The sequence below is a fragment of the Gobio gobio genome (assembly GCF_949357685.1).
Source record: "Gobio gobio genome assembly, chromosome: 21".
NCBI lineage: Eukaryota > Metazoa > Chordata > Actinopteri > Cypriniformes > Gobionidae > Gobio > Gobio gobio.
In genome coordinates, this window is record NC_137117.1 from 33,032,518 (window position 1) to 33,056,956 (window position 24,439).

General features: G+C 41.3%; 1 protein-coding gene across 1 annotated transcript in view; it reads left to right on the forward strand.

The window, feature by feature from the left end:
• cntn3a.1 (contactin 3a, tandem duplicate 1) overlaps positions 1 to 24,439 on the forward strand; it is a 139,687-nt gene that overhangs the window by 100,375 nt on the left and 14,873 nt on the right. The window contains exons 8-12 of the mRNA XM_079802329.1: positions 333 to 517; positions 2,243 to 2,382; positions 9,845 to 9,974; positions 12,898 to 13,048; positions 20,376 to 20,503. Coding sequence (XP_079658455.1) covers positions 333 to 517; positions 2,243 to 2,382; positions 9,845 to 9,974; positions 12,898 to 13,048; positions 20,376 to 20,503 — 734 coding nt within the window. The remainder of the gene's footprint in view (positions 1 to 332; positions 518 to 2,242; positions 2,383 to 9,844; positions 9,975 to 12,897; positions 13,049 to 20,375; positions 20,504 to 24,439) is intronic.

Sequence of the window (24,439 nt, forward strand, 5' to 3'; positions counted from 1 at the left end):
ATATCGCATGCAAAGAGCAATGGCGTTTTCACCAGTTTATCCTGTAAAATATTATTTAAATAAAAAAGTCATCATGCAACTGAACTTGCGATAGTCTTTTCTTCCCTATTGTGGCGTATAACCAGGAAACAGTTCCTTGAACAAGAAAAAATGTAGGGCGGGGCTTGTTTTCGTCTTTTGGGATTGATTGGATGGTTGTGGTTTGTTATTGGTCGATCTCATGTATGTGACAGGTTGTCCTGCCCTCGTACCAGGCAAAATAAAAATAAAAAAAAACTGTCCATTTGGATTTCATGGTGATTCTAACAATCAACTTAACCTTTTGCTTTCAGCCCAGTACCTGCTATCAGCTGGAGAAGACCAGACGGAGTTCCTTTTCCCAGAAAAGTGGACGTTAGCAAATCTAGTGGAGAGCTGGAGATCCCTTATTTCCAACAGGAAGACGCAGGGCCGTATGAATGCATGGCTGAGAATCCCAGAGGCAAAAACACAGTCAAGGGGCGCGTCTCCTTCTATGGTATGGCAGAATTGTTTCAGGGAGGAAATAAATGCAATTTTCTTTTGAAGGAATTGACAGATTTTCAACAGCAGCGATAGTTTAGGGGTAAGGCGCTTGCAGAAAGTTGATGTAAATCAACCCATGTTCAAAAATTAAGAAAATATGGAAATAAATGTCGAACGCGTGTGTTTAGGGGTAGGGGTAGGTAGTAAGGAGGGCTTTATTTTCCCAATAAGGTGACTTTATAATAAATAGAAATATATAAATTTAATAATTTACACACTGTTATTATCGCATTACGTTTAATGTACAACAACACACTGAGGTGCAAATAGTATCTGCAACTATTTATAAAAAGCATAACTTCTATTTACAATTATTACAAAGACAATACTGCTATTTTTTACATAGTGTAAGTAGAATCTATTGCTGCTACTATTTAGTGTAAATAGAATCTATTGCTATAAAAACTTACTGTAAATAGCAGCTATCACTAAGAAAATATGCTATTTTCACTTAGTGTTAACAGAATCTAGTTGCTATTTACACTTTTTTTTTTTTCTTACATGGAACACAAAAGAAGATATTTAGCACAGTGTTCAAGCCAGTGTAATTTTAGTATAATTGATATACTATTGTAGTTTATTTAGTTTGCGTTATTTTAGTACATTTCACATTTTTAGAGAGTGTCTAAGTGTTTAGAGAGGTCACCACCACTGGTTGTACTACTTTATTGTATAGAACAGAGTTTGGACATTCAAATAAGATCCTGCACTCTTTCCATAATCGGACAAACACACAATCAATGTGCACCATTAAGGTTTTATGAATGCTTATAAATTTAAATGTATTACTGATCAATATTGTGTGGTTTAATGTATTACCCCATGATGTTTTATATCCAGGATGTCAGATTTTCACGAGTATCCCTGTATGTTGTAATTATTTGTCATCGCAATTATTTGGCAGGTAAAAATCCATAATCTCCCATAGACTGTACTCTCAATCTATCACCTCTGTTGGTGTTATGGAATAATCAATAAGGGTCACTGTTGTTTATAACATAATGGTCGAAGTCAAAATTACGAGCTTCAGTAGTGTGACTGATACCTATAAAGCATGCTACTTTGTCCATGCTTGCACTATTCTGTGATTTATTCACCTTTCTCTCTCATCTTGTTCAGTTATGAGAGAAGTTCGGCTTTTGCAAGTCACATTGACCTTCACCATAACCACGAGAATCAATCTAATTTTAATATGTTTTCAAGCAATTTAAAAACAAATTGTTTTAGCTTTAAGTATAAATATGTAATCAAGGTTAAAACTTATTTCCAGTACCTATTTTGTTATTTCTGTTATGTGAGCGTGTTTGAAGAGGGTGTGTGTAGTTTGTCAAAGCAATATATAAAAGACTGGCTAAAGATCCATAGAACTTGACCCACATTTAGTGAGCGCTGTGTGCTGTAATCAGCTCAATGAATGTGGTATACTAAATGCCCTTGTAAATTATTCATAAAGTAGTATGCTTTTTTCCTCATTTTAATGCCATGTTGATTGATTGATAACTGGTTTTGTTCATAAATTGGCTCATAAACTGCTTGGTAGGTTTACTATGGGCTAATCAATATCCAACTCTAAGTGTGTCTGGGATTCAGGGAGCTGTTGAAAATTCTGTTTTATCAGCAGCACTTGGTGAGATGTTGATATCTCGCTGTGTGTTGTGTGTTTATTGATGGATCTCAGCACCCCCTCATCTGGTGGAGAAGCCTCAGGATGTGCAGAAAGCCATTGATGAATCTCTGCTGTGGGAGTGTAAGGCGAGCGCCAAGCCCAAACCCTCCTACAGGTGGCTGAAGAACGGAGAGCCCATCGAGTCTTTTGAGGTGAGTGATGCTGTCTGTTGTACCTTTAGTGCACCTAAAAAAACAAGTTAACAGATGCAGGAAGTTTGGAAGGAGATCTCAACATACAGTTGTGCTCAAAATTATTCATACCCTTGGTAAATATGACTAAAGAATGTGAAAATAAAAAAATGTGGGGGGGGGATATCATTATGAAATAAATGTTTTTCTGTAATACACAATGGTCACAATTTATCATACCCTTTTATACAATACTTTTTGCAACCTCCTTTTGCCAAGATAACAGCTCTGAGTCCTCTCCTATAATGCCTGTTGAGTTTGGAGTGTTTGTTCACGTTTGTAAACAGTTTCGGTGAGGCGTGGCCTAAGCCAGCTAGGTACATATACTCTTGCGTTTTTGACATTCAGTAGAGAGAAGCAATCAATCGGCTTCAAACGTGGCCACTCAACTGAGACTGCCCTGCTCTCAGTTACTGAAGCACTGAGACTGGCAAGAGCAGCTTCCAAATCCAAAGTACTCATCTTGCTGGATCTGTCTACTGCTTTTGACACAGTTAGCCACCAGATCCTCCTGTCAACCTTCATGAAGATGGGCATCTCAGGAAGTGCACTCCAGTGGTTGAAGTCTTACCTCTCAGGTAGGTCCTTCAGGGTGTCGTGGAGAGGTGAAGTGTCTAAGTCACAACACCTAGCTACTGGAGTTCCACAGGGCTCAGTGCTTCTCTTCTCCATCTACATGTCATCATTAGGATCTGTCTTTCAGAAGCATGGCTTTTCCCATCAATGCTATGCTGATGACACTCCACTCTACTTCTCATTTCAACCAGATGAACCTACAGTTGGTGTTCGTATTGCAGCCTGCCTGACAGACATTTCTGGCTGGATGAAGGATCGCCTTCTTTCAACCTTGCTAAGACAGAACTGCTTGTGGTCTCAACAAACCCAGCACTTCATCACAATTTCTCCATTCAGCTAGGTTCATCAAAGTCCTTCCAGGACAGCCAGGAACCTCTGTGTTGTGACTGATGATCAGTTAAACTTCACTGACCTCATTACTGCAACAGTCCTGCAGATTTGCGCTATACATCATTAGGAAGATTAGACCCTTCCTATCAGATCAGGCCCCACAACTCCTGGTCCAAGCTCTTGTTCTCTCCAGACTGGACTACTGTAATGCTCTTCTAGGGGGCTTTCTGGCATGCACTATCAAACCCTTGCAACTGATCCAGAATGCAGCAGCGAGGGTGGTCTTCAACGAGCCGAAGAAAGTGCATGTCACACCTCTCTTCATCAGTTTGCATTGGCTGCCAATAGTCGCTCGCATCAAATTCAAGGCACTGGTGCTCGCCTTCAAAGCAACCACTGGCTCTGCACCAATATACCTAAACTTGCTTGTTCAGACTTACGCACCCTCCAGAAGCTTGCACTCTGCAAGTGAACGACGCCTCGTAGTGCCATCCCAAAGAGGCATGAAATCACTCTCACTGACCTTTTCCTGGACCGTTCCCACCTGGTGGAACAACCTGTCTATCTCAATTCGAGCAGCCAAGTCTGTAGCCATTTTCAAAAAACATATTTTCCAGCAGCACCTGACCAATTAAGACTAGCACTTAACTAACTTAACTATTCTATTAGTTTTTCAGTTTATTTATATTTAAAAGAAAAACATATGTTTACTGCACTAGACTAACTGAGACTTGTTACAGCACTTGCATGCTTTTGCCCCTTTTTTGTCTGACTGCTTCTATTGCTCTCCTCATTTGTAAGTCGCTTTGGATAAAAGCGTCTAAACGATTAAACGTAAATGTTATGGAATAAGACTCGGAGCTGTTATCTTGGCAAAAGGAGGTTGCAAAAAGTATTGAATAAAAGAGTATTATTAACTGTGAGCAATGTGTATTACAGAAAAAACATTTATTTCATAAAAAGATTTCCCTCCCCATTTAAAATTCTTACTCTCCAATGAAAGGTTAGATTTGTATACATTTTTAAAACAAAAGATCAAACAACACAGATTTATTTTCACAGCCGCCTTTGGTCATATTTACCAAGGGTATGAATAACTGTAAATGAAATCTAAATCTCAACGTAAATAAACGTTAACAACTGTAATGTCTCTCCCTTTTGTTGTCTTGCTCAAAAAAATACTTTTTTAAAATTTTTACTTTTTAATCTACCCAGCTAAAAAAATATGGGTCACACTTTAGGTTAGGTTCCAATTCTCACTATTAACTATGGCTTTTACCTCAGTAAACCCCTAATTACTGTTTATTAGGTATTGGGAAGGATTAAGGGGTGTGGACTATGGTCATGCAAAATAAGTCCTTAATATGTGCTTTATAAATACTAATAAACAGCCAATATCCTAGTTATATGTAATAAACAACTAGTTATTAGTGTGAATTGGACCCTAAACTAAAGTGTTACCAAAATATGTTCTTAGAACGTTTTACTAACATTCCCATTCAAGATTAAGCTATTTCTGAATGTTCTATGAACGTTCATAATGTCCATGTTTTAAAAATGTTTTTTTCTTGGTTGGAACATTCCAACATTAAGGGAACATTCCATTTTATCTTTTTTCAAACATTATGGGATTGTTTTGAAACAAGTAGTAACATAATTTATTTTTAAATAAAAACAATAGGCGAACATCCAACTAAACATTTAAGGTATAATGAATTATGTATAAAAAGTGTTAAATATGTTAAATTAAGTTCAAATATGTTCAAAACATTTGTTCATAGAGAAGTTTGAGAGATATGTGTTGGCAAGTTGGCAAGACAACATTTATATTTTATTTTAGATTTAAAACAAAAATAACACTGAATCAAGTTGGTTGTTTGTGGAACATTGGTTGTTGTAACATTAGGGGGCCCTATTTTAACGATCTGAGTGCATGGTCTGAAGCGTATGGCATCATCAACAAGCAACATCACATGTACTGCAATTCTAAAAATAAGTGAATAAAAAAAAAGAGGGAGAACATGACATTATACTGCCTTGCTCATTATTACAGTTGTTTCTTTGGCCCCACTTTATATTAGGTGGCTTTAACTTCTATGTACTTACATCAGAAATTAAGTACAATGTACTTACTGCTTTCATATTGTACTGCAAAACACCTTTGCTTATATTGAGGTGGGATACCAGTAAAGTTAGGGACAGGTGGGTTGGGTAGGGTTAGGTGTAAGGGAAGGGTCAGCAGTGTAATTACAAATGTAACTACAGAAATTAATAACAGATGTAATTACATGCAGGTATTTTTAAAAATGTAAGTACAATGTAAAAACATGTATGTACACAATAATTGCAATGTCTCAAATGATTAATTAAAATGTTAGTACATAGTAGTTAAGGACACCTAATATAAAGTGAGTCCATTTCTTTTTATGATTCTCCATATTTCCAGAGTTCTGGTTTAGGTTATAGCTCTTAGTTGATATAAGGTTAGTAGTCACAGTAGTCTTGTGCTGTATTATAGTGTCATGTACAAGAGCTTGTTTCATCACTCTGAGAGAAAGCGAACATGATCTCAGTGTGTGAGCCTGCACTCTTAATGAGCTGAGGTGTTACCATTTTGTAAATGTCACCATCGTCTACCTCAGCATTTGATCAATCTCCAGACCAAAGGTCATCAGTCGAAGGAAGAGAAGAAAAGTGTTGTTTGTTATTTGATGATTACAATGAATAGATTAAGGCCCTGCATTCCCTTAACAGCCACCATCACCCAAATACAGTATTCAGAGCTCATGACTGAAGCTCCATATATTGTCACTTATAGAGAGTACGTAGTAGTAGTAATAAGTAGTAACTATACAGTAGAATTATGGGTAACCCTTGTATTAACTATAGCCGTCCCACTGGTGGGACACTTGGCGCTCTTTTTTTTATCCCCTTTTTTCGTATCCTATATTTTAGTAATCATCATAAATTAGGTATCATTCGAAAGCTTACGAACTTAAAATTCATCCTGTGAAAACCGTTTTGAAATCGGATGTTGAGTTACCATGGAAACGGTCCTCTAAATTCTTCTAGTGGGCTCGTCCGCTAGTGGGCGGTGTCAGGTTTCATATTACAAAATTTATTTTAACTACTTTATAATCAAAACCTTTTCTAATCTTGACAAAACATATATCATCGGAAAAGATCTGAGTCTCAAGGTTCCATATTTTGTTTTATTGATAGAAGTGAGATTTGGATAGAAATTTTGTAATTTGTTACAGGAGAATGTATAAAAAACTGTGGATGAAACCCGGTTTATTTTGGTTTAATGCCTAAACAAAATCTCATGGGAACTTACATTTTTGGGATATCAACTTCAAATTTGGAACATAACTTGGTTAGACCTACGGCTTTGATTTTATTGTAATTTTAGAGTAATTTCTTTTTTGTAAAATATATATTTTATATCAAATAAAAAAAATATTTAGTACAGTATGTTTAATTGAAATTAAATTTAAACTTCCATAACTTTTTCATACTTTCATTTTTTTGAAGTGCTAGTAGTAATAGCAATAGCAGTTGTAGTAGTAATCTGCCGAGTGTCGTCTTTAAAACCAGACCAACCATAGGTCTATATTCTAAAGGATTCTTTAATTACAGCCATTTAATTTTGGATAGTGCATTTTCGTGTCTATTGTGTGACAGGAAAGGGGTTAACTAAGAATGAGCAATAGATTTGTTCCAGTATTTAATCTTTGTTTATGTATAAATACATCAACATCTGTTCATTGTTAGATCATGTTAACTCAGGTCCATTAAATAATATTAACATATACAACCTGTGATTTTAATAATGTATTACTAAATTTTGAAATGAACAAGATGCCTATAAATAGCTGCCCTAGGATTACCAAGACGACTGTCAAGTAAAATATCTTGCCTTAAAGGCACTTTGGCTGTGCTGAACTTCAGCACAGCTGTGATTTGCCAGTAGGCATGAGACCGCAAACTAAAGAGACATTTCAGACACAATATAGTGAAAGTGAATGTGACATGTGAAGGCCAAGTATATGGTAACCCATATTCGGAATTTGTTTTCTGCATTTAACCCATCCAAGTTAGTGCACACACATTAGGAATAGTGAGTGGTGAACAGACACGCTACAAACTTGTGCAGCCATTTTGCTGTGGTGCCTGGGCAGCCATTGGAGGTTCCTTGTGTTAGGTGCCTTGTTCTGACTTTAACCATTAGGCCACGACTGCCCAATATAGGCAATATAGTCTGTGGCAAAACGAGTGATACAAACAGTGAAATGTTCCAGTGCTATTATACGAAATATCAGCAACGTTGTAACCCCACTTATTGAGTCAGTGCTCTGGAACCAACTATTGCATAGTCTATTTTTATATAATTTTAGTTTGTAGTTCTCCAGCTAAAAGGGACTGTTGCCAAAACTTTGGCTAACCTCCTTCAAGGTTCTCTCGAAGTTATGTACAAACGTTCTTCCAGTAATGTTAATAGAATGGTCTTTCAAAGTTATCGGATCTTTAATGATGCTCCCAAAACATTTGCACAAAAACGTTATTTATACATCGTTCAAATTGTTTTTTCTGAAATGTTTTAGGTGGATGTTCATCTAACTTTTTAAATTGCTACATCTTGTTTCCGAATCATCAGAGAACGTTTAAAAATAATGTTTCTATCATGTTTGAAGAATGACAAACTGGAATGTCTCCTTAACGTTTGCATAAACAAGAAAAAAAATGTATAAGAATATTTAGAGAGACATTTTAGAGCACACACACACACACACATATATATATATATATATATATATATATATATATATATATATATATATATATATATATATATATATATATATATACTGCATATATATATATATATATATATATATATATGCAGTATATACTTTTTTTTCTCTCTCTGTTACCACACCAAATCATACTGTGCTTGTGTAAATGTTTACCTCAGCAACAATATTTCGCATGCCAAGCCAATACCCATAATGTTGGGGTAATCTTTGTGATGTCTATTCAGGTGGGCAACTTAATCAGTCTGGTGCAGCAGAGCCCACTCAAATGCCGCTCTCCCGTTGAGGGGGAAAGTGCTGATTTCAGTGGAATGTCACCCCTAATTAATTACCCCATAAAGCTGATTTATGCCACCATTTGTCTTTGCTGCTGGAGGCTGTACTGATCTTCTCTAGTTTACCCCAGTCAACACCACACACATGAAGCGTTTTGTTTATGATATCAGTTAGATTGTGGTGCTCCATGTTGGAAGAGATCATATGGGCAGAGAGTTACACCATTTTCCTAGCTGAACTGTTGCAATGACATTCAAGTGGCATAAAGCTAATGCCATCAGACTCTGAAGTGCCCGCATGCACAGCATATCTGAGCCCTTTAAATCTAAGTTCATTCAACCTGAATGCACCATTCCAAATGTTTTTTTTTTTTCGCACTCAAGTGGGCACAATGGCAGTATAACAGGGGCTTTACGAGTAAGTGCTTGGCCAGAATAAAAAAAATTATAGACCAGCCATCAGCAGCAACCCACAGCTACTGTGAATTAAATTCAGTCAGCCTAAACACTATCTTTCTTAACCATTCTTCCACCTGTCTCCCTGTCCTGGATATGCTGCTTCTGTCATAATCACCCTGTATCCCTGTATAGTCCAAGACTGGTTTCCCACTGAAACTAAGCAGGGCTTAGTCTGGTCAGTACCTTGATGGGAGACCTCCTGGGAAAACTAGGTTGCTGCTGGGAGAGGTGTTAGTGAGGCCAGCAGGGGCTGCTCACCCTGTGGTCTGTGTGGGTCCTAACACCCCAGTATAGTGATGGGGACACTATACTGTCAATAAGCACTGTCCTTCGGATGAGACATTAAACCGATGTAAATCCTGACTCTGTGGTCATTAAAAATCCCAGGATGTCCTTCGGAAAAAGAGTAGGGGTGTAACCCCGGCATCCTAGCCAAATTTGCCTATTGGCCTCTGTCTATCATGGTCTCCTAATAATCCCCATATAAAGATTGGCATCATCACTCTGTCTCCTCTCCACCAATCAGCTGGTGTGTGGTGGGCGCTCTGGCGCAATATGGCTGCCGTCGCATCATCCAGGGGGATGTTGCACATTGGTGGTGGTTGAGGAGATTCCCCCCCTCCATGTAAAGCGCTTTATTACATTTATATACCGCTTTTCTGGGTACTCAATGCTGCCACATCACCAAGTTCCTTTTGGATCTAGCTAGCTTCCTTCATTTCCATTGGGCTGGTCAACTTCCTGGATCTTGCTTCTCCCAACAAAGTTTTGGTGAACCTAAATGGGTCCTTTATAAACTGAGCTCAGTGATTTCTCAGAATTAATTTCTATGTAGAATGTACATGTAAAATAATTCTGGAGTTAGTTATGTAACTCAAGTTACTTCTTTTTATACCAATGCAGTTAAAAATAAACATTTTCATGAAACTTTTTGTTTTAAGTTGCATTGTGGGATTGTTATGTTTCCAGGACAGAGTCCAGGTGGTAAACGGGGCATTATCCATCAGCAGTCTGACCCTGTCAGATACTGGGATGTACCAGTGTATCGCTGAGAACCGTCATGGCCGGGTGTTTACCAACGCTGAACTCAGAGCCATTGGTAAGGGATCACTAAATTCATATTAAATAAAGATCAACACAGGCTCATTGGAAAAACATGCCTCACATACGAGTCACAATAAAGGAGCTCAAAGGCTTGAAGCAGTTAAAATGGCATGGTTGTCTCAGCAAATGTGTTTTTATCACACATTTTATATCTTTTGTTCACACTATCGGTATGTTTAGGGTTTAGTGTAGGTGGGAAAGCGTTTTAAACGCGATGTACTATTAAACTTTTAATGCCACTCACCATACATTTCCGAACTGCCGCAATACGTTTTACAGAAATTTCGCCACAGGCACGTTTTTCCAATGAGCCTGGGTTTCTAACGATGTAGCCCCTCAACTGTTCTTATGCTCTGAAATATGTAGCCAATATGCAGTTGGTCATATGCCGTTATACAATAGGTTTCCAAATTTGTGTATGCACGATATGAAGTTTATTTTGGTTGGGAGCAGCAGTGCTGTGTGGCAGCACTTGGGTTTTGTTTCCTCATAAGCTCATTCCAACCACATTGTCAGTGAACGCCATCACCCATTAGTCTTACTACACCCTTTTACACTGCATTTAAAAACAGTTGACCTGCATTTATGAGGAGCAGAATAACTTTTGACAGGATCAATGATCAAACCCATCTCTGTGGTGAAGATTAAAGGAGTTGACGTTCAAGGCCATTTCATCATGCGGCAGATGAGAGAAGTGCTCTGTACCCTAGTCCTGTCATTTGTCAGCACAATGGGTGCTTTGATGCTGTCAGCGCTGAGTGCAGATGGATGCCAAACAGGCAGGAAAGTCTAGTATGCTGAAATTGCTGCCTGGGGGAGATGTGAGGTAGACAGTCTTCACACTTTAGAGCCTTTAGATTTGTGCTGGCTGGCTTGACTCGGTTTGACTTAGTGGTGTGTGGGGGATAGTGTGAGGTCTTGAGTGTGCTCTTAAGTGAGTATATCGCATTAAAAACATCCTCCTCGCCTGCCTCTGGAAAGTGAGACGACGAGGAGATTTAGCTAAGAGGGAACCAGATAGAGATGCAGACATTTGACAGGTTGTGTGGGAAAAAATGGGGCGGTGACATAACACTAATTGTTTTGTCCTGTTTATTAATTCATTCAAAGTGCACTTATTACATGGACAAAAACATGGATTACTCAAGGACACACTGGTGGTAGCGACTGCTGGCATCAAACCAGCAACTTTTTGCATATCAGTTCAGTGGTTTAACCCACTAGACCACCATCTCCATTTATTCATCAATGAATGCTGAAAATATTGTATCTGTCACAATCTGGTCCATGGATGAGCAAATGGCCGGCAAGAGCCCTGAGCACAGCGGGAGGCAGCCAGGATGAGGGTGACCCACAGCGGAACGGATGGAGGGAGGAGCCAAGGTAGAAACTTGAGTCTCGACCGACTCATGTGACGCAGGGAGATGGTGAGTTCTAGGCAAAGAGACCTGGCGACATCGATGGACATGGGGACCAATTCAGAGTCCCAGCTACAAGTGGCCAAGGCGAAGTTTGTGGGCCGGTGAAACGAGGCATCTCTGTTGTGAGTGAGTACCACGGTGAAGCCTGAGGGATGTAGGGGTCAGATGGAGCCATAGGGGTGGAGGGCTGGTGCTCAGCAGACAGCCCAGCAAAGACCGACCCAGGTAAAGCCGGTGGGACGATGGAGCACGGTGGAGCCAAGGAGCCAGGGCAAAGCCGATTGGTCGACGGTCCGAGGTGGAACCAGGGAATCCCCATGACACGGCGGACTCGAAATCCCAAGGTGGAATTTGGCTGTATGGTGGAGCCATTGGATGAGCCGAAGGCCTGAGGGGAGCCAGCGGAGGCGGGGTTTAAGGAATGGCTGGCTCCAGTGGAATAAACAGGGGAGGAAGGTTAGGTGCAGAGACAGACTTGAGGGGCAGGGATGGTAGCGGCGAAGAAGTTACCTCTGCACTCCAGTCTATCAGTCATTCATCCTCCTCCAGCTCCACTAACACTTCCACTGGCTCTGATGTGACGGCCGGCTCACACACCAGGTCAGCCGGGACCTCAGGATTTGCTCCGTAGCAGGCATCTGCAGTGGACTCTGGGTCTGGCTCTGGGGTGGTGGTGGATGGTAAGAGGGGCTGGACACTGGCAGTGGGATCCTCATCTACCTCGCCCACTGTAAAAGAAGATCCTTCCACCCATAAGGCAAAGTGCCCAGCAGGAGTTTCCTCTTGGCATCACCATGATGTCACTGCAGGTGGCACACTGGCAGATGCTCCTCCATGTACTCCTCCATGTCTCTGCCTTTTTGAAAAATAAACTCCCCTATCGTAGCTACATTTATGGAGGCAATCTCCATTCTTTTGTGGTTTGGTATTTTGTCACAATCTGGTCCAGATGAAGATGATGAGATAGGTTTAAACAGGTTACACTTTATTTTAATGTGACATTGTTCCAATGCAATTATATACATAATTACTTAGTAGTTTTAATTAACTATACTTACTATAGGATAAGGATTTGGTTTAGGCTTAATTGCTTGTAATTCATTTACAGTTATTTCTTTAGTAATTACATATAACATTTAACTACGTTACCTTAAAATAAAGTGTTACCGAGACTTACTTCAAAAACTTTTTTTTTTTTTAATTACCGACCACAATCTAGAGTAATGTACATTAAAACTGCATTTCATACATCTGTGACTTGAATACATATCTTCTATGATTAGCATGTTTAAATTCCTGAATTAAAATGTTATATTATTTTGGGGGAAGTGGGGGAAGGCAAAAATTATTCAATGTTTTGTTTGGTCACTGTTGTTGATTTTTCTTTGTAATGCAATGACATGTTTTTTAAGGACTTTTCAAACACTTTTAGGAGTCAGTCTATCTATCTTTCTCTCTGTCAGTTTTGTAAGATGCTTGTTTTTCTGTTCTCATCAGCAGTGGCACCAGATTTCTCCAACAGTGTGCTAAAGGCACAGACATTGGCTCGGCAGGGTGGAGATGTTTTGATTGAGTGCAGGCCTCGCATGTCCCCACGCGGGATGATCTCCTGGAGGAAGGGCAAAGAAGCCTTGCGAGAGAGCCACAGGTATTTTTACCAACCCATTTCCCTTTGTCTGCCAGGAACCTGTTTATTAAAGTGATACAGACAGAGAAATAGGATTCAGGTCAGGCTGAGGGTTGTTACTGATCAAAGGCTTGATTATTCACATCAAAATGTCTCAACACAACAGCTGCTGCATTTGCATTTACTTGATCTAGAAATAAAAAATAAATATTTTTCAGGTCACAGAATAGCATCAAGAGTGCACGATCAACCATTGATCACTGAAGCTGTAGTTTCATAAACTATTTGCATTGATGAGAAAATTTGGTAATGCTTTAGATTACAGCCCAGAAAATACTGCGTATGTAAAACAAATTTACAGCTTAACTTTCAGTAATTATAGTGTAACTATAAAGTATGTGTAGGTATAAGGGAACAATATGTAATATATGGGGAATAAAGGGGAAACTACCAGTATTTTTTAATTAAGGGGTTAGTATCTGTGTAGTTACAGGGTAAATATGAATTTATGGGCTGTAAATTAAAGTGGTGTTTGTTCCCCTCTTGTTTCATGTAGTTACAGGGTAAGTGTGAATCTGCGGGCTGTAAATTAAAGTGGTGTTTGTTACCCTCTTGTTTCATGTAGTTACAGGGTAAATGCACGTAAAAAACACATACACATCTGATATCACGAGGAAACATTTCTAGTGTTAATAATTGAGTTATTATTATAGTAACTACATGTCATACTACACACATATCACACATGCACATTTCAATAAGCAGACGGAGCAGGCAAAAAAAAAAGAAGGAAAACGGGTTGGCCGTTTACATGACCACATGCATTGTCGGCCTATTAAGTATAATAGGGTTAAAATGTGCATGTAAACGACTGGGTTGAACCTGAAAATAGCTTTGAACCTCCTCTCAGACACTGTTAATGTCTCCAGATCAATGACTCAAGTTTGAATGTAAGGCAGTGCATCACAGAATTCTCATTAGCATACACTGTAGATGAATCCATTGAGGAATAAAGCAGTATGGCACTGTCTCCATGGAGAGAGTACCAGTGAACTCGAGTCTGGAGCCGCTGTAAGAAAATCATTAGTAGACATCACTGTCCATCAGCCTTGTGCTAACATCCACACACAATCTAGAGCTCTGTGTAGGAGAGGGACAGGGTTTCTCATTAAACACTGCTTCACTGCTGGGAGTGTGTTTGGGAGAGAAGAAGAGAGAGCCAAAGAACAGCTTTTCAGGCTTCTTCTATAATGATCATGGTGGAAGGGAAAATGTTGCTTTCATTTCTTTATGCCCAATTTGGCTTTTATAATGTAGCACTTGTTAGAAATCTGCTGACTGTGCTATGCAAATATGATTGTAGCCTATTACAGTTTCCAGCTTTTCACAATTGTGCATAAGTAAAAGTTGCACAAATTTATTCATGCATAATTATACTTTTTTTCCACTTTTCATCAGGATTCTGTAGTTTTGGCTGACAGATTTTAAAACTGCGCTGTGATGAAATTTCTGTTACTGTAATGTTCAACTTGTTAGCATTAGTCAATGCATTAGGTATGGTGTTTTTAAATCTAGGTTAATGTTACTCTATAAATATTGTTAATTAATGTTTGTTCATAATACATTAAAAAAATAAAGGTATCGTTTGTTGTTATTTCCTGCTAGATATTGCATAAACTAATATAGATAAAACATATTCATAGTTTTCAGTCACGTGACCTGGAGGGCAGTCAATTTTCCATCTGAATATTTAGATCACCTCTAAAAAGAAGAAAAACTAAAATATGCGAACAAAATGCAAGTTTTGGGAACTTGTGATCTATAAACAGCACATGCTGCAGTATTTCAATCACTAAAAACAGCGGGACATTCTAAAACGCTTAATGTGAAAAACATCTAAAGTGCCTTAATGCACTAAAACAGTGATGTTAAAAGAGCAATTTCAGCATGCACCTTATTGATGATGCATATTATATACAGGCGAGCGGATGAGCCCAGAATATGAACGCGCTACCTGGTTAAGCGTTTTCTTTATAATGGTTTTCTTTGGAAAAACACTTTGCAAAAAACTATGTGTTGCGTTTAATTTTAGGGTTCATCTGTTTGCCTGTATATAGTATGAATCATCAATAAGGTGTATACTGAATTTGCTCTTTTAATATCACTGTCTTACTTCATAAGTACTTAGTATAAACCTGGTAAAAATAACTGGCAGGCAATGGAGAAAAGCCTTGTTTAGCCTTCCAGGTGTAAGACTGTGACGTCACATGATTTCCTTGTAATTTTAGCCATCATATATCAAAGGTACTGTCCCTTTTAGTATAAAATAGATAGATAGCTTTTATTTTACATCACAACTTTGTTCCAAGATTTGCTACTTATTGTGCAGGGAATATTTAGTGGTACAGAGGGATGACGTCAAAACCTGGTAAACTTCACCACTGGTTCCCTCAAGATCCTGTTTTCTTTTTTTCAGTTTATGAGTAAAATAAGGTTTGTGGTAAACATAAATTGACAATACTTGAATGTTTTGCTCTACAATGTACACGTACCAAAATTTTGAAGCTGTTATTTTAATTTAAAAAAGTGTTTAATAAGTATCTAGATAAGAAAGTTTGGGGTGGGAGTGTGTGCAGTAAAAGAGCAAAACTTTTAAGTATCATCAAGTTATGTTTACTACAGACTTATTTTACTCATAAATTGAAAACGCCCATGGTAAAATCCCATAGGAAAATCTCAAGGGAACCAATGGTGAAGTTTTCCGGGTGTTGACGTCATCCCTGCAATACTCTATTAGGGGAATTACATTCTCATTCTAGACACTATTTGATTGGACAAAAATTTGGATATGCCAATGAGTGCAATACGAGTCTTTTTTCTTTTTTTTTAAGAGATAGAATGCAAATTTTAAATTAGCCAACTTTTATAAATGACTTAGCACATGTACAGTATGCTGATATAAATGAACGACAAGCCACAAAACTCCAATTTGATGGTGTTCGTTAGGACATATAATAAAACACTGCTTTCATATTCACATTGACACTAGGCAATACGTTCTCTATGGCCGCATTTACATTACATGGTTCATGCAGTGCTGTGGAAAGTTACCTTTAAAAGTAATGCATTACAATATTGGGTTGCTCCCTTAAAAAGTAACTAATTGCATTACTTAGTTACTTTTTTGGAAAGTAGTGCATTACATTACTTTTGCGTAACTTTTTTCTCACCTGGGCTGTCACCTGCTTGTTGGTCCTGATCCGGGCCACATCTGGTACATGTGGATTCCATGCGTACCAGTTGGACCGGATCTGGACCGACACTATGTTGCTGTCTTAGTTATTAGTATGGTTGAAGTGGATTATCGAAGGTCAGCAGCGAAGACAATGGTTAATAAAGTGAGATTAAATACATAAAGTCCCAGTTTCACAGACAGGGCTTCGATTAAGCCAGGATCAGGCCTTAGATCAATTAAGACATTTAAAGGGTTAGTTCACCCAAAAATGAAAATTCTGTCATTAATGACTTCCCCTCATGTCGTTGGACACCCGTAAGACCTCTGTTCATCTTTGGAACAAAAATTAAGATATTTTAGTTGAAATCCGATGGCTCAGAAAGGCCTCCATTGACACAATGCACTGCACACTCTTAAAGATGTTGTTACAAAGTCCATCTCACCACAGTGGTTGTACAATAACTTTATAAAGCGACGAGAATAGTTTTCGTGCGCAAAAAAAACCCTAAATAACGACTTATATAGTGATGACCGATTTCAAAGCAATGCATCATGAAGCTTCGAAGCGTTATGAATCAGTGAGTCGATTCAGCGGTTCCAAAGTCACGTGATTTCAGCAGTTTGGCGGTTTGACACGCGATCCGAATCATGATTCGACTCACTGATTCATTACTGGTATATCAGACTTTTGCCGAATCCAGTCAGTAAGACAGCGATAAAATCTTTTTTAGATATGAAGGCTTCGAGTGTTGTTCTTTGCTCAGGTTTTAACGAAAAGCAAAAGTGATGTTCCACGGCGGCATCCATCTTTGTAATGTACAAAATCTGCTTCACCGTCGCTGTGCTGTCTTCATCGTGTAAAGCCCACCCCAACGTTTCTGATAAGTGCCATGATTTAGACGGATTTGAAATGGGCTTGAATGGGCTCTTTGCCAGAATACTTTCAGAGCAAATCTAAATTTGCCGGAAGTTGTCTGGGTTTTCCCAGGCTAGGACAGGAGAGCTGTCAATCAATAATTTGAAAAAGTGACTGGCGTTACTTATTTGAAAAAGTAACTCAGATATTTTGTTGTAAATTGAAAAGTAATACTTTACTTTACTATTGAAAAAGTAATCTGATTACACAACTCAAGTTACTTGTAATGCGTTACCCCCAATACTGGGTTCAAGTTACACAATTCCATGTGGCACAGATCAGATATGACCCACAAATGTGTAAGCAGGAAAAAAACACATGGATTCCAATATTCTCAGATCGATTTCAGGCCTCACTCATATGTGGAAACAAATCTGATATGAATCGGATTACGTGCATTTGGTTCATTGCAGCTGCGATCATTGCTACATCCTTTCGGCCGAAGCTTTTCTGGGTCAGTACATCAACCATGGGTTGATTTGCCAAGTCTATAGTGTAAATGTAGATATCTGATATGCAGACATCGGCCATTTTTTTTTTTTTAAAGATGCATCATCAAAAAAAAAAAGAAAGGATAGTCAACAAATTGGAATTGGGCATAAAGACCTGCAGGGTAAATGCAGCCTACTGCTGCTTCTTTTAGCAAAAAAATGTTTGATGGAAGAGTAATTTTGGCCTCAGCTAGAGTAAAACCATCGAAGATAATACCACAAGACATGAGATGGCATGCCTGCTAAAAGCTCTCATGTCAACATGCTTCCAGTTCTAAAAATCCCACTTATGTTCATGTTCATTAAAAGGTCTGTGTGCCATGGTGGTGGGATCAGATTTTCCTCCCCCTTCAGCAGTGCTGTACAGAAGACCACTGCATAGTGAAAGGTCACAGCGTAAATGAAGCACATCCCGTGCTCTGCCTCTTCCCTATTTTTCATTGCTTTGGCCTACTATGAACAAAACTTAATTTTCACTTTTTCTTCTATACTTGTAGCAGAAAATGAAATGTAGATTTTATTAAGCTTAAATTGGTATTTTGGAAGGCAACATTTAGAGAGTACCATCCTTTCAGTTTTATGATTCTTTTATGGTGTTTTTTTAATCATTTTGGAGCTTAACCGTTCCAGTCAAAAAAGAAGTTCACCTTTTGTGTTTCACAGTATAAAGAAAGTATAATACAGGTTTGAAAGTGAAAAGATCAGAGATGTTTAAACCTACACTGTGTAACTTTTTTAGTTTATTCTTAGCTAAAAACACTTAGTTCTTTCAAAAATATATGTGCTCATTAATGTATATTTACTTCTTTCAAGTAATAAAGTATTCTCGTAAGTTTATAATATGCCATTGAAAATGCATATGGGTGAGGGGTTCGAATGCGGCTCGCCATGATGCCCCTCCATCTTGAAAGTACATTAACCAAAGAGGGACATACCCGTAAATTCAAGCTTTGCCTTTCGCGTTTTAACACTCGATGGCACTGTGTCTAATGTGGACGAGGTCGAACTGGAAGCCATGTTAATCTTGGACTAAATCGGCCACCGTAGGAGTTCAAACGAAATCTGAATTGAGAGGAACAGAAACTAATATTCACTGGATGGTCATTCCTTTTCACCACTAGATGGGGGAAAATATCACACAGTGTAGCTTGAAGCAGAGTGTGTTTGGCCTTTAAATGTTTAATTTCACATGATTGTAAAACACCGAAATATCCAATAATCTGAGATACAATAATTAAATATATAGGTGAAGTGAAAAACACTGATTATCTCTTCCTTTCGGTACCTGTTAGTGGGTGGGGTATATTAGGCAGCAAGTGAACATTTTGTCCTTAAAGTTGATGTGTTAGAAGCAGATAAACTGGGCAAGCGTAAGGATTTGAGCGAGTTTGACAAGGACCAAATTGTGATGGCTAGATGACTGGGTCAGAGCATCTCCAAAACTGCAGCTCTTGTGGGGTGTTCCCGGTCTGCAGTGGTCAGTATCTATCAAAAGTGCTCCAAGGAAGGAACAGTGGTGAACCGGCGACAGGGTCATGGGTGACCAAGGCTCATTGATGCATGTGGGGAGCAAAGGCTGGCCTGTGTGGTCTGATCAAACAGACGAGCTGTAGCTCAAATTGCTCAAAAAGTTAATGCTGGTTCTGATAGAAAGGTGTAAGAATACACAGTGCAATGCAGTTTATTGCTTATGGGGCTGCATAGCCACAGACCAGTCAGGGCGTCCATGCTGACCCCTGTCCACCGCTGAAAGCACCAATAGTGGGCACATGAGCATCAGAACTAGACCACAGAGCAATGGAAGGTGACCTGGTCTGATGAATCACATTTTCTTTTACATCACGTGGATGGCCATGTGCATTGCTTGGGGAATACATGGCACCAGGATGCACTATTGAAAAAAGAAGGCAAGCCGGCGGAGGCAGTGTGATGCTTCGGGCAATGTTCTGCTGGGAAACCTTGGGTCCTGCCATCCATGTGGATGTTACTTTGACATGTACCACCTACCTTAGTATTGTTGCAGACCATGTACATCCTTTCATGGAAACGGTATTCCCTGGTGGCTGTGTCCTCTTTCAGCACGATACCAAAAATAACAAAGCAATAACACAATGATAACACAAAGCAAAAATGGTTCAGGAATGGTTTGAGCACAAGGTGTTTGAGGTGTTGATTTGGCCTCCAAATTCCCCAGATCTCAATCCAATCGAGCATCTGCGGGATGTGCTAAACAAACAAGTCTGATCCATGGAGGCGTGACCTCGCAATTTACAGGACTTAAAGGTTTTGCTGCTAACATCTTGGTGCCAGATACCACAGCACACCTTCAGGGGTCTAGTGGAGTCCATGCCTTGATGGGTCAGGGCTGTTTTGGCAGCAAAAGGGGGATCAACACAATATTATGAATTATGCCAGATCGATGTACATATAGTTAAAACAGATTTTAACTGCAGATTATTTTACAATATAATGTCAATTTATAATACAAATTATAAATAATATTAACTAACATGTGAATTTGAAATCAGATAATGTCCTGTATAATTGTTTAATGATGTCTTATTATTTAAGTCTTATTGCCTATTGATCTCTGTGTCCAGACTAAAGTTCTTATTGATCTCTGTGTCCAGACTAAAGTTTTTATATGAATTGTCAGTATGTATAAATGGTGTTGCAAGGCTTTCATCATGTTACTTCGTTGTCTAGAGTCTCCGTGCTGGATAATGGCAGTCTCCGGATATCCAACATCACCAAACTAGACGCAGGTCTTTACACTTGTGTGGCGAGAAACCAGTTTGGAGTGGCAAGCAGTGCAGGCACACTAATGGTGAAAGGTATGCTGGGACACTTAAGTAGCAAAGATGCATTCAATTGATCAAAGGTGAAAGCAAAGACTTGTTCTAAAAGATTTATATTTCAAATAAATGCTGTTCCCCTTCGAGGGAACTCGAACTGCGTCATCGTGATGACACTTCGGGGAACCCCCCTCGCGTAAAGCGTCTGAAGAAACTGTAGAATCAGCCCAATCCGATTGGTGTTGCGTGATGACGTAGTTTGTGACGGCATACCCGGAAGATACAAAGAGACATCTGAACGTAACAGAGATAGCTTTTTTGCTCTTCAGCGTTAGCGCTCTGTGTTACCACTCTGAGAGTATTTGGTGTTGTTATCTACCAACGTTGTTTTCACAAGCATACAGGGCTCGCGAATTCCATGGCCGGTCCCGTGCTGTTGAGGCAGCACGGTTGATCTATCATGGACTCGCAGATGGGTCTGTCAGGGGAACTTGAGAGTGCTTATGCATCTTCTCCTTCCCAGTGACAGCTCCATTGTTCTCCTTCCCCGCGTGGAAGCCCGCGCTGCGGCTTCTTCCCCCGGGGTGGAGGACTCGATGCGTGAGCTGTCTGATTCTGAGGAATTAGATGGGCTCCGTATCGAGGCTCGCCTTTCCTAATGCAGATTCAACCTCGAGTTGCTGAGGCGGCGCGCAAGTTTGGGTCTGTTATTAGAGTGATACAACGTGACACGGTGAGAAGGGATACTGTGGGTGCGAGGCATGCAGTCAGCTCCTGAGGGGGCGGGCTGTTTTCCTTCAGAAATATCTTGACGCGTACTGCCATGCGCCTTCGGGTGTTTCAGCCTCGCGCCCATTTGGCTTTTTTCTCGAGGGATGAAAGCCATTTGTATTATAATGGCTTGAACCGCGTTGCTGAGGCAACGTGTGGTTTACGAGCCGTATATAATACAATTAAGCAGTATTGTCTGATAATTGTGGCTGCATTTTATTCTGAGGAATTAAATGAAATATGATCTGACTTTGAGGAGTTAGATATTCAGCCTATTATTCAGACCATGTTCACCGTATTTGTGAAATGTGATACTGTTTGGCTTTCTTCTCGAGGGAGGAAGGCCAATTGTATTATAACTGCTTGAGCCGCGTTGCTGAGGCAACGTGTGATTTTCGAGCCGTATATAATATAATCAAACAGTGTTCGCTTTCACCTTACTATGGCTGCATTTAATTCCGAGGAATTAAATTAAAATATTATCTGACTATAGGAGTTAGATGTATTTTTTACTCAGCCTATCATTCAGACCAGGTTGAACGGTTGGGTGATTATGATGACATTTAATTCTGAGGAATTGAGTGTCATGTTATCTGACTTTGTTAAGTTAGATACTTAATCAGTCTGTCGCCCAAGCGTGTTTGACTTGTCTGGATATCCATCTAAGATTGGAGGTTGCGGCCCTGTCGAGCTGCTCCCTTAGATGAGGCCCCTGCTGGCCGGCCCCCTCTCCCGGGTAGGAGCGATCGAGGTCGCCTCCCCTGAGGAGCTTTTGGGAATCGATGTTGTGCTCCCACCGTCTAGTACGTTTCGGGCCACATCGTTTCTCAGCGCACGCGCGCTGCACCAGCCGCCTCTAGCAAGACCTGCGGCGGTCCAGCAAACGCATACGCACAGCGAAAATCTTCCTCGATTTCGCCCTGCCGGTTAGCCGCTTCAGGGGGTCGGGGAGGAGGCTCGGTTGACACCCGAGGCCGGCCTCGAGAGGCTGGTTCCCTTAGCAGATTATCTCGGCGCATGGTTATGCCTCCGAATATATCTGCATGGGCCCTGCGTACTGTAGAACGGGGTTACAGGCCGCAGTTCAGTTCCCTCCCCCGAAGTCTAACGGGGTGGTCTGGATTGTGGTCGGCCCAGAGCAGGTGCGGGTAATGGAACAGGAAGTACACTCCCTGACGGTTTAGGAGGCTTTGAACGTATTCCTCCGCCAGTCAGGGAGTCCGGGTCCTACAGCCGGTACTTCATAGTTCCTAAGAAGGATGGCCAGTTGCGTCCAACTTTAGATCGGAGGTACTTGGATCGTTCTCCGAGGAGATTCAGATTCAAGATGCTTGAGTGTCGTGGTTCAGATCCAGTCTGAGGACTGGTCTGTCACGGTGGATCTAGAGAGGACACATACTTCCATGTTCCATTCTTCTGTGTCACGGGGGATTCCTGAGGTTCGCTTTCGGGGGCGAAGCATATCATTATCAGGTTCCTCCATTCGGGCATCACTGTACAGCAGTTTAGGACAGCTGGGACTTGCGGCAGCTGCGTCCAACAGAATTTCTATTGGCCTGCTGCACGAGACCCCTACAGTGGTGGCTGGGAATCAGGGAGGTTTTCCTTGAGGGGAAGACCATTCTGTATGATCAGGGTAACGCGCAGATGCCTTCGTTCCCTCGTCATATGGAAGAGACCTTGGTTCCTGTCCCGGGGGCCAGTGCTGGGAGCATCATGTTGCCGGGAAACCGTTTCAACAGACCCATCCCTCACTGGTTGGGACACGGTCATGGAAGGCCGCTTTTTCAGAGGTCTGTGGGAGACCCGGCATTCTTCCTGGCACATCTACTGCCTGGAAATGCTGGCGGTCTACGAAGCTCTGAGGAGCTTCCTCCCGGACCTCCGCGGCCACCATGTCCTGATGCGGAAGTGAACCAGGGGGTTTTCCTTGAGGGGAAATTCATTCTGTATGATCAGGGTAACGCGCAGATGCCTTCGTTCCCTCGTCATATGGAAGAGACCTGGGTTCCTGTCCCGGGGGCCAGTGCTGGGAGCATCATGTTGCCGGGAAACCGTTTCAACAGACGTATCCCTCACTGGTTGGGACACGGTCATGGAAGGCTGCTTTTTCAGAGGTCTGTGGGAGACCCGGCATTCTTCCTGGCACATCAACTGCCTGGGAATGTTGGCGGTCTACTAAGCTCTGAGGAGCTTCCTCCCGGACCTCCGCGGCCACCATGTCCTGATGCGTAAGTGAACCAGGGGGCTTTCCTTGAGGGGAAATTCATTCTGTATGATCAGGGTAACGCGCAGATGCCTTCGTTCCCTTGTCATATGGAAGAGACCTTGGTTCCTGTCCCGGGGGCCGGTGCTGGGAGCATCATGTTGCCGGGAAACCGTTTCAACAGACGCATCCCTCACTGGTTGGGACACGGTCATGGAAGGCCGCTTTTTCAGAGGTCTGTGGGAGACCCGGCATTTTTCCTGGCACATCAACTGCCTGGAAATGCTGGTGGTCTACAAAGCTCTGAGGAGCTTTCTCCCGGACCTCCGCGGCCACAATATGTCGGCAGTATCGTATCTAAACCACCAGGGGGGCCTGAGGTCGCGCCCTCTTTGCAGACTGGCGCATCAGGTTCTCCTGTGGTCCCAGGGGAGGTTGTCGTCCCTCAGGGCGATGTACATCCCCGGGGACCAAAACTAGGGAGCAGACATCCTGTCGAGGCAGGGGCTGAGGCCCGGGGAATGGCGACTCCACCCCGAGGTGGTGGAGGCTATGTGCGAGCGGTTGGGCCCGGTGGAAGTGGATCTATTCGCGTCTCAAGAGACGTCCCACTGCCCGCTGTGGTTCTCCCTCACTCATCCGGCCCTGCTGGGGCTGGATGCCATGGCACAGATGTGGCCGAGGCTACTTCTGCACGCTTTTCCCCCGATCACTCTGCTCCCGGGAGTACTGGAGCGTGTCCGCCGGGAGGGCATCAGCCTTCTCTTAGTAGCACCCCGGTGGCCCACTTTAGTATGGTTCTCCGACATCATCTACCTGCGGGACGGTCCCCATGGCAGGTCTCTCTGAGGAGGGACCTGCTATCTCAGGCCGAGGGCACGATTTAAGCCTACCCCCGGCCAGAGGTGTGGGGTCTCTGGGTCTGGCCCTTGAGGGGGCCCAGTACCTAGTAGAGGGCCTGTCGGCGGGTGTCGTAGAGACCCTACTCAGCTCCAGAG